The sequence below is a fragment of the Papaver somniferum genome, chromosome 11 (genome assembly GCF_003573695.1).
Source record: "Papaver somniferum cultivar HN1 chromosome 11, ASM357369v1, whole genome shotgun sequence".
In the NCBI taxonomy this organism is placed as follows: domain Eukaryota; kingdom Viridiplantae; phylum Streptophyta; class Magnoliopsida; order Ranunculales; family Papaveraceae; genus Papaver; species Papaver somniferum.
This window is the reverse complement of record NC_039368.1, coordinates 82,610,093-82,620,438: the sequence shown is the minus strand read 5'-3', so window position 1 is coordinate 82,620,438 and position 10,346 is coordinate 82,610,093. Positions and strand designations below refer to the sequence as shown.

Here is a 10,346-nt window from a genome sequence, read left to right as displayed (position 1 = left end):
AAACATCGTCTTTATTATGATTTTGGTATGTATATTTATTTCTTCTTGATTGTTTAATTTTTATCATTGATTTAATAATATTGTTTTCTGCAATCGATGATATCCATCTTACTTTTGATCTGCATATCAAAATTTAAGAGAGACAGTCTTACAAACTAAAGATTGTCTAAGTTAAATTATTTTTTTTGTTCTACTACAGATTAATTTTTATGATAATAATTTTTTTAGTTATCTTTTCATTCCATGTCGTTTCTCAAGTCAAAAACCTTTTTTTTATCGGTAAAAAAAAAACCATTTCTTTCAAAGTGTTTGTAATCAAATCTTAACTAAAAGTATAATAATTAACCTTAAACCATTCATACAACCGAGAATACCAATTAACCTTAATTATTTTAGGCACATGAGCTAACTTACATTCATTGTTGAAAAATGTATCGTCAGCTAATTCATTATGCATATAAACATAACTTACCTGCCTCCGCAATCAGTAATTTGAGCTTACCGACAACTTGTTCAAATGATGTAACTTCAAATAATCATAATCATCGGGAAGTTATTTACCTGCAAGATATTCTTTAAATCTCTAATAATCATAAACATATCTCTCGTCTTGAATTTGCATCCAATCTGACGTCGAAAAGTCTACTTATCCACTACACTTGCATCCATTTGCGTTTGTTGTAGTTACTAGCCTACAAGGGCGACGACGTTTCTTAATTTTGATGGTGTCCTTGATGTAATTAAGTTGCATTGGTTATCGGGTTTTTTTAGGCTATGATGATGGAATGAGGAATATGGTTGCTCCGACCATACCAAGTACTGATGTTATGGAATCTCAAAGTGTTGACCAGATACCTTCGCTGGAAAATTCTGTATCCTTTCTCGAGACAGGTAGCGCCATAAAGCCAAGGCAAATGAGCATTCAAAGAAGATGTGATTTTCGGTCTCATAGCAACAAGAAACTATTCACATATTATACAATGAGGAGTAGTATGGGAGCCTCTATAAATAACATTGTCATCTGTCGCCACACGCCCATGCAGGAGCTTCCAGACTACGCAGGCTCTTCGAGGATGAGTCTTTGCTTTCCATATATCATCGAAATCCCTATCAATATTACGTATCGACCTGCAGCAATCATACGCATCTTTTAGGGTCACTTCATCACTACCACTTCTGTCCCATACCATCTTGCCTTGTAAAATCTGCATGATGGGATTTTGCTTCCCCTTACTGAGGTTTCCCCTGGAAATCCAAGCCCTGAAGCCACTCGTATAGGTTTTTCCTTTAGGTCAATAATTCCAATCACACCAACCTTGACAGATCACAACATGATAACCATTTAAATAACTTTTACCTTGATATCGTTGTGCATCTGGAACGAAACACTATAGCATTAGCTTGATATCTCTTTGGATGTTTGTCACTGAAAAAAGAATCTGTCGTCAGATATCTAACAAAAAAAACCTAACTTGGGATAATTATTTTCAGTTTCTAAGACTGTCACCATGACCCTAAATTCTAAGATGATACCAACCCCTTCAAGACCAACGCGAATATATTGAATTCTTGATAACCCAATTCTTTTACTATCGATTTTTGGAAAGAACCATAGTATTTCACCATTAAACACTGTCTCTGTTATGATTTTGGTATGTGGATTTATTTCTTCTTGATTGTTTAATTTTCATCATTGATTTAATGATATTTTTTTCTGCAAACGTTGATATCCATCTTACTTTTGATCTACATATCAAAATTTAAGATGATATCAGAGCAGCGATGCTCTCGATCCAATCACTTTCGGATTATATTTTAATGTTCAATAATAATTCCATTTTAAATTGAACATCAATATTTTTTGATCAAATATATGTAATAAAGTTTTTGTCTGACTTTGTTATGTTTTTTTGGTTTATCGTCCAAACAAAATTGCATATTCCTGATTTGTTTGAGTATGATCATCAACTTAATGAAAACTTCATTAACGTTATCACATGTGTTCTTGGATGATTATTATCTTCAATATCAAAGATCAATGTTATTATTTAATATCTCATATGACAAAAGAAATTGATTTTAGTTTTAAGAATAGTTTTCGTTTAAAATATACTTTAATAAATCCAATATATTTTTTCTCTGAAATATATTGCTTCGATTTGTGCCAAGAGAAAAGATATCAGTGAACAAATATTTTAATTTATTTTTATCACCTACCTTTCCACCATTTACGCATACAAATCACCTTTCATGTTTCATCATTTACGCATAGTGGTACCTAATCTCAAGAGACTAGATCAACTATTGTTTGTTTGCTACAAAATTAAATGGCTTAACTATTTGTCATTTGTGTTCTTATCTTTTCAAGAAAAGAAAATATCTATTAATCAAAGGTGTATTATTAAAATCTATGTCCATGATCACACAGCCAACAAGAATATGGATATGTGTCTATATGCTTCCAAAACGAAATTGTTTGTTCCACTTTGACAAAAAATTTCCTCTTTGTTGGTTCCTCTATAGATTCAACTGCAGATTAAACTTTGTTTATCAAAATCTCGCTCTAATATTTCTCGTGCATGTTTATATGCATCAAAGACATTTTATCATGTCTCAACAGGTTGTTCAGTAATCGTTCTGCTTGATCTATTGATGATCAGTATTTATTCCATCTATCAAACTATGATATAATTTGACTTTCACTACCAAACTAAAAATATTTTAGTTTTTCGTTAATGGTTCCCAATTATCCCATCAATTAACCCAGTTCTTGATTTTCGTAGACTTTCAATAACTAATTTCTAATTTTCCTTTCAACATACAAGTCAACTCAATCAATTTCTATCAATTATTCTGAGAAATAATATTATACTTCCAAAAATATCTTTATTTTCAAGATACTTTCAAATTTACTTCCTCAAATCTCGTCAATTCAGATGACGTCTTTCTCTATACATTCCTATGGAAGAATGAAGTTTGGCGTATCCCCATTACTAAATCAAGAGAATACTTATTCCCACCTATTTCAGATCCCATTATCCAAACAAGTCAAGCCAACTAAAGTGACATATACTGAAGAGAATATCAAATGACCTGTTCGAAGTTCAAGTACATAGTTTTTTTCTTCAATTGTTCAAGTTGAACACTTCAGATGCCTCCGTGTCCAACCTGAAGGGGGGTGATGAAATATTGGAAGTGTACGTATGAGATACCACCGTGAAAGAGGAGATCAAGTGACTTTGCTATTCGTGCACGTGAAGTGAAGATCAAATCAAAAGTTAATTTTAGAATATTATGCAATTAATTTATAGATATATATTCCCTAGTCAAAAAGATGATTAATATTTGATATTATCTTACTAGGATTTTATTTACTCTAAAGATATGAGTTTCAAATGTAAATGTAACTATCTCAGAAAGTTATGATGATCAATGAAATGATTCACCCTTCGGAGTTTGTCTGTGGACGTAGGCCAAGCTGGCCGAACCACGTTAAAGATCGTCTCTAGTATGATTTTGGTATATGGATTTATTTCTTCTTGATTGTTTATTTTTTTACCATTGATTTAATATATTGTTTTCTACAATTGATGATTCTATTTTACTTTTGATCTACATATCAAAATTTAAGAGAGGCAGTCTTAGAAACTAAAGATTGTCTAAGTTAGTTTTTTTTGTTTGACTACAGATTAATTTTTATGATAATAATTTTTTTAGTTCTCTTTTCATTCCATGTCATTTCTCAAGTCAAAAACCCTTTTTTTCTATCGATAAAAAAAAAAAACCATTATTGTCAAAGTGTTTGAAATCAAATCTTAACTACAAGTATAATAATTAACCTTAAACCATCCATACAACCGAGAATACCAATTAACCTCAATGATTTTAGGCACATGAGCTAACTTACGTCCAATGTTGAAAAATTCATAAGATGTAAAATAATTCATTATGCTTAACCTTCCTCCGCAATTAGTTATTTGAGCTTACCGGCAACTTGTTCAAATGATGTAACTTCAAATAATCATAATCATCGGGAAGTTCTTTCTCTGCGAGCCCTTCTTAAAATGTCTAATAACCCTGAACATATTTCTCGTATTGATTTTGAATCCAATATGACGTCGAAAAGTCTACCTATCCACTACACTTGCATCCACATTTGCATTTGTTAGTTACTAGCCTACAAGGGCGACGACATTTCTTAATTTTGATGGTGTCCTTGATGTAATTGAATTATATTGGTGATCGGGTTTTTTTAGGCTATGATGATGGAATGAGGAATATGGTTGCTCCGACCATATCAAGTACCGATGTGATGGAATCTCAAAGTGTTGAACAGTTACCTTCGTTGGAAAATCCTCTAGCCTTTCTCAAGACAGATAGTGTCATAAAGCCAAGGAAAATGAGGTTTTAAAGAAGATGTGATATTGGGTCTCATACCATCAAGGAACGGTGCACATATTACACAATGAGGAGCAGTGTGGGAGCCTGTATATTACGCCCATGCAGGAGCTTCCACACTACGCAGGCTCTTCGAAGAGAAGTTTTTGCTTTCCATAGATCATTTACAGTCACTTCACCACTACCACTTCTGTCCCATACCATTTTTCCTTGTAAAATCTCCATGATGGGATTTTGCTTCTCCTTAATTAGTGAGGTTTCCCCTGGTAATATAAGCCTTGAAGGCACTCGTATAGGTTTTTCCATTAGGTCAGAGATTTCAAACTCAAAAACCTTGACAGAACACAACATGATAACCATTTAAATAACTTTTACCTTGATATCCTTGTGCATTTGGGACGAGACATTGTAGCATTAGCTAGAGTTAGCTTGATATCTCTTTGGATGTTTGTCACTGAAAAAAGAATCTGTGGTCAGATTAGAACTGTCAAGTTATAACCCTGCCCACAGGGTGACCCTAACCCGGGTTGTTTCAACCCGGACCGGCTTGGCTTGTTGTCTAAACGGGTCGGGATAGGGTCGGCATAAACAACCTACTAGAAAACATGACGGGCTAAGTCCAACTCGTGGGTTACCCGCCAACCCGTAAAAATTAATAAATATATACTTCGTCCCTGCCAACTCTTTAATATCCCCTGATTTGCATACATATATTACAATTTAGTTAATTTTAAATCAATAAATTTAGTTAATTTTAGATCTAACCAAACATATATTACAATTTTAGGTTTCAAATAATCAATTAGTAAATCAAGAAAAGCTTGGCATATTCTATTATTTTTATTCAAATAATCAAGATAACACCCAATCATTGCATTGATAAGATGCAAAACCAATTAAAAAAATAAGAGAGATGGTGAGACTTGCATAGAAGAATGCAAAATTAACATAGATTTACCAAACATGCATTTATTAAGAGTGAAATTTTACATTCTTCGATGCATGTCACATCATCTCTCTTATTTTTTTAATTGGTTTGTATTTAATTTTTATTTTTAAATCGATAACATTAACCAGCCAACCCGTTAACCCGCCAGGGATGACTCGCCTAGGGCTAGGGTTGTGGTTTTTAGCTTGTTCATGAACATTACTAGGGATGACCCTAACCCTAGTACGGGTTGGCAAGCTTGGACCGTTTGACAGCTCGTCAGATATTGAACAAAAAAAAACTTAACTGGGACAATTTTTTCAGTTTCTAAGACTGTCCACCATGACCCTAAATTCTAATATGATACCAAGCCTTCAAGACCGACGTGAATATATTGAATTCTTAATACCCCAATTCTTTTACTATCGATTCTTGACAAAAACCATAATATTTCACCATTAATCTCACTCGTTGATTCAACAATTTTACTGTCTTCTCTTGATGATTCCACAAAAACCGGTACAAGTTTTGAAAGGACCCGTTTTTGTGGAATCAACAAGGGGGAGGTAAAACTTTCCTTTTTAAGACGAGTGTGAGGAAGACTCTTTATTAGAGCTTGTAACATGTAGATGTCTCAGATTCATGGCGCAGCAACCCTTTTATAGGCTTCACGACTTCACCCCAGAACTATAACTTATGTATTTGGTAGGTTTCATAGTCAGAAAATAAATAAGTTTTTCATAATTTACGGTTTTTTTTCCGAACTAACTCAAATTACTATATTGAATCAGAAAATAAATAAGATTTTCTCCAAAACCGCCACAGAAAAATCACAGAAACGCACACCCCTTGACATATCCTTTTGGGCACCATGCACGATTGCTAACAAGTTTAAGATGATGCCAGCTAGCGTAGCACTAGCACCCCTTGTAATAAATGCTCGAGCAAAGAAAATCATTCAAGAAAAAGTTACTCCCTCCGTCCCTATTATATAGGCGGAGAAGTTAAAATCTCGTAAAATAACAAAGTGTTTGGCTTTCATAAATTTTTATATTTTTTTCTGTTTTTACCGTTTGTCTTATTCTCAATACAATTTCCAATACAACATAAATAAGGTTATATGGATCAAAAGGTATCTTGGAATTAGAATTCCGCCTATTTAGTGGGACTAGAAAAATCCAATATTCCGCCTATATAATAGGGACGGAGGGAATATTATCTCTGAGAAAACGATATATACTTGGAAACACCAATACTTCCTGTTCTATCTTCCATGATTTCTTGGTAATCACAGCCGGAGACGAAGAAATATAAGCACAATATTAAATTGCATAGCATAAATAAACTCACTCAGTGGGAACAGAAATCAAAAACATGTCATTAAGTTACACTGTAAAGAAAGGTAAAAAAAATGATATACTCTTACACGATAGATTTCCAATGTCTCCAAGACTAATTAGCTAAAAATAGTTGGACAATAATACATACATAGTGGTGAAATGCAAAATATCAAATGTGATCTACATTGCTATCATCCTCAGATCCTCCATCTCCGGCATGCCTAGCATGATACAAATAAATAAATAGAAGCAGATAAGCAGACGCCCTTGAGGAAAAGATGCGCAGATAATGAAGTTTTTCGATCTGGACATTACCTCCAAGACGTTGTCAGATTACGTGCTTTCCGATCCAACTGGATGTTTTCCAAAGCATTTGAGGCTTGAAGAACGTCATCGGAAAACTCATCAGTATCGTATCTCCAGTTATATTCTTCCTTCCTATAACCATGCGTGGAGGAGCCTATCCTTCGATCTGAAATGCTAAGAAGCCTCAGGAACAGAAAATTGGCAACAAGGGAAACAATTGGAAACAACAATGTCAAGTGTTACATGACTTACCATGTGCTTGGGAAGCAGGGACCGCCCTACATAAACCAGAAAACAATCAATGAACAAGTGAAGAGACGGGGAAAAAAGAATTTGACAGTCTACTATTAGGTGATAATGTATTCGTTCATGCCAATTAGGTGTACCTTCCTAGAGGAGGCAAGCCCCCAGCAACAGATGATGACAACGGTCTACGGGTGTTTCTTTCTGAATTGGAAACAGACTCGCTCCTTCCATTGCTTTTTTGAGTTAGGTTCTGCACAAAATTGGTGAGATGTTAAGACATCTTTTTCAATAGAATCAATGTTAACAAGAACCAATCCTGGGATTACTGACAACTTATTTAAGCTAAGATGCCAGTTTGCAAAGAACTTCCATTTTATACAGATATGTTGTATGATATGGCTGATGAGTGTCGACCCCTTCTGTGAGGACTACGGATGCTGATATGGCGTCTGATACATGTTATCAACTTAGGGACTTCAGAAGCACTGTACTAAGTCCACACTCATCCCTTGTGGCTCTTAAGGAATCAATTTGAGTAATTACCAGAAAAGAGCATCTAAGCAAATGCTTCGGATTGTCTCATCTACTTTATATGAGATACTGATCAATGCCAGAAAAATGATATAAAATATGAAGAGCTGAAGGAGAGACCTTACAGGATTGGGGAAAGTCTAAGAAAGCTTTCATCCATGTTAACAAAGTTGCCACACTTAATCATATGTATTAATTTCAGCTAAGAACGATGATTTCTAATAGGAGATGCTATAATATCCTTTCCAGTTAAAATTCAAGCTCATGTATCAAATAAATAGTCTGTGACTCTGTGGAGACTGTAATCGAAGCAAAATGAATAATTTACGTTTCTTCATTCTTATTCTCTTGTTTGTTTTTGAGTTGACACTAGAAGTAGTATTCATCAATACATGATATATCATACCTCATATTTCAAAAATCCTTCAAGGACATCCAAAAGCAAAGGACAATTATCCCCATTTCTGTTCAAATCATAGTCATTTTTGCTGCTAAACTCCCTCAATTCAGCTTTCCAGGAATCCTTTTGCTGCAAGGGAAAGATATCTACAAATTAAGTGGATACTAGTAGCCAAATAAAATGCCGTTAAAGAAGTGCAATAATTTCTCCTATGTAGGATAGACAAAGTAATTTACCATATTACACTCAGGCTGATAGACTTTTAGAGTGTGGTTCAGTTGTGCCCAGTCCAAATATTCACATACTAGTGCTGTTAGTATCCTTCCTGTATGTAGCACATCAAAATAAACCCAATGATTAGAAATTAGAAGAGGCAATGATCTAAAACCGTTAGCTACACTGTATATAGGCATAAAATTCCTACCAAAGATATTCACACTTGAAGTTCATATCCAACAAGAATGTAAGAAAACATTCAAATATTCATACAATAAAAACATGAATTCTTGTAATCTTAACCGAACAACAAAACAAGAATACCAATTTTCTTAAACTGCCTCAATTAACAAAGAATTTCCCCAATCATATCTTGTTAAGATTATTACTTGGAATTTTTCTTAGATAAGAATTTCCCCTAATCATTTTTCTTAGTACTTAGATATGTAGTAGTGAAGATACAAAGTTGAAAATTGTTTTTGATTATTGTGATAAGTCATCCCACCGAGTGACAGAACCCGTGAACAATTATGTCATTACAGGCAACACCCATACCCATGTTTCATCAACCAGTACTCAATGTTTATAGTCATAAGTCCGTCCCAAACAATGAGTCAAATCATCTAATCAATCACATAAAGTAAAAAAATGATATCTTCAAAGCAAAAGCAATGGTTAAAAAAGATAACCTGAAGGAGAAGCATGAAGCTGTTTCGCACGGTCATTACAACTGCCAAGTAATGCAGGAGGAACAGCATCTTCATTTTCTATTACACGATCTTCCTCCTCAATCGCTTCGAATACACTTGCTCTAAGCTCGGCCTAACAACACATTTCATCAATAACAAGTAAAATCATTAGTATATGACCTAAAGACATACCATCCATGACTACCATCATACTATCAACTGAAAATACAAGATGTAAACCAGGAAAACATTCCACACTTCAATCAATCATGTAATTCATCTACTTTGGGTCAGTTTTCTCGACACACATTTAGCCCAAGCATCTCAAAAACCTAACATTTGAATCTTCTGATTCATAAAGGGCAAAATTTCGACCCAATATTGTATAAACTACCCAATAAAACAGCAAAATCGGGATCAATTGCACAACATCAACAAATCTCTCGAGCTCCCAGTAGGCCGGATCTGTTACCTAGAGATATAAACCTAGAAATATCTACTCCGGATCTCGAACTTGACAAAGAAGATCAATTTCTAACACCCAATTACACCAATTAAAAAACCCAGACTAAAAACCATCCCTTTTTTTAGACCTAACTGAAACAAGATCATCAAAAATGAAAATGCGGGGGGTTTAAAGAAGAAATTTACTCACTCTGATTTTAGCGAGAACACCTTTCTTTTCAAGAGTACGAGTAACAAGAGTCTTTAGATCCATCATTTCTCTAGTGTAATCATCCATTTCTTAGGGTTTTTTGCGAATTCAAAACCCTTTTCTTTCTTCTTTTAATGTTTTCTTTTTCTTATTCGTTTTTTTTTTCTTTTGCTGTAATTTGAAAGAGCGAGCTTAATGAGGACGACATAACTGCCACTACTATTCACTCAGCCAGCGTTCAAATGTTAAGATGACGTTTGGTTTTTTTACTGACTCGGTGTCTCGGCTTAATCCACTTTGTAACTTAGACTAAGGCCCAAAAAATACTATTCTTATTGGTAGGCCCAAAATATTTTTCACCTACCGTGACACCCATAATTATTCAAAATTATAAAAAAAGAGTAACAAGACAAAGTTATCCTTAATATGTTTACTTGTAAAAGGAAGAAATTTTGGATTTTCTATCTGCTCAGTAAAGAGTCTGCATAACAAGTTATGCGTCCTATTTTCTACGGGGTATAATTGGTATACAAACTTGAATATAACACATCTAAAAAACCGTGCCTTGGAATTTTACAAATTTTATCTCGTTGGAAAGCTTTTAATGAGCTCTACAAAACGAGTACAAACAACAATA

General features: G+C 34.1%; 1 protein-coding gene across 1 annotated transcript; it reads right to left on the bottom strand.

Annotated features, from left to right (window-relative positions):
• Positions 1 to 6,638: 6,638 nt before the first annotated feature.
• On the bottom strand, positions 6,639 to 9,933 carry LOC113322797 (protein TONNEAU 1b-like). Its single transcript, XM_026570948.1, has 8 exons — positions 9,710 to 9,933; positions 9,055 to 9,187; positions 8,386 to 8,474; positions 8,156 to 8,278; positions 7,359 to 7,468; positions 7,225 to 7,250; positions 6,982 to 7,138; positions 6,639 to 6,887 (listed from the first exon to the last, which is right to left on the bottom strand). The coding sequence occupies exons 1-8, from the start codon at positions 9,794 to 9,796 to the stop codon at positions 6,836 to 6,838; spliced, it is 777 nt and encodes a 258-aa protein (XP_026426733.1). The 5' UTR covers positions 9,797 to 9,933; the 3' UTR covers positions 6,639 to 6,835.
• Between the last annotated feature and the right edge of the window lie 413 nt (positions 9,934 to 10,346).

Coding starts and splice junctions, on each gene's coding strand:
- LOC113322797 (XM_026570948.1), bottom strand. CDS start 9,796: ATGGATGATTACACTAGAGAAATGATGGATCTAAAGACTCTTGTTACT. Junction 8,279..8,385: donor ATCAGCCTGAGTGTAATATG/GTAAATTACTTT, acceptor TTTCCCTTGCAG/CAAAAGGATTCCTGGAAAGC. Junction 7,251..7,358: donor GGCTTGCCTCCTCTAGGAAG/GTACACCTAATT, acceptor TGGTTTATGTAG/GGCGGTCCCTGCTTCCCAAG.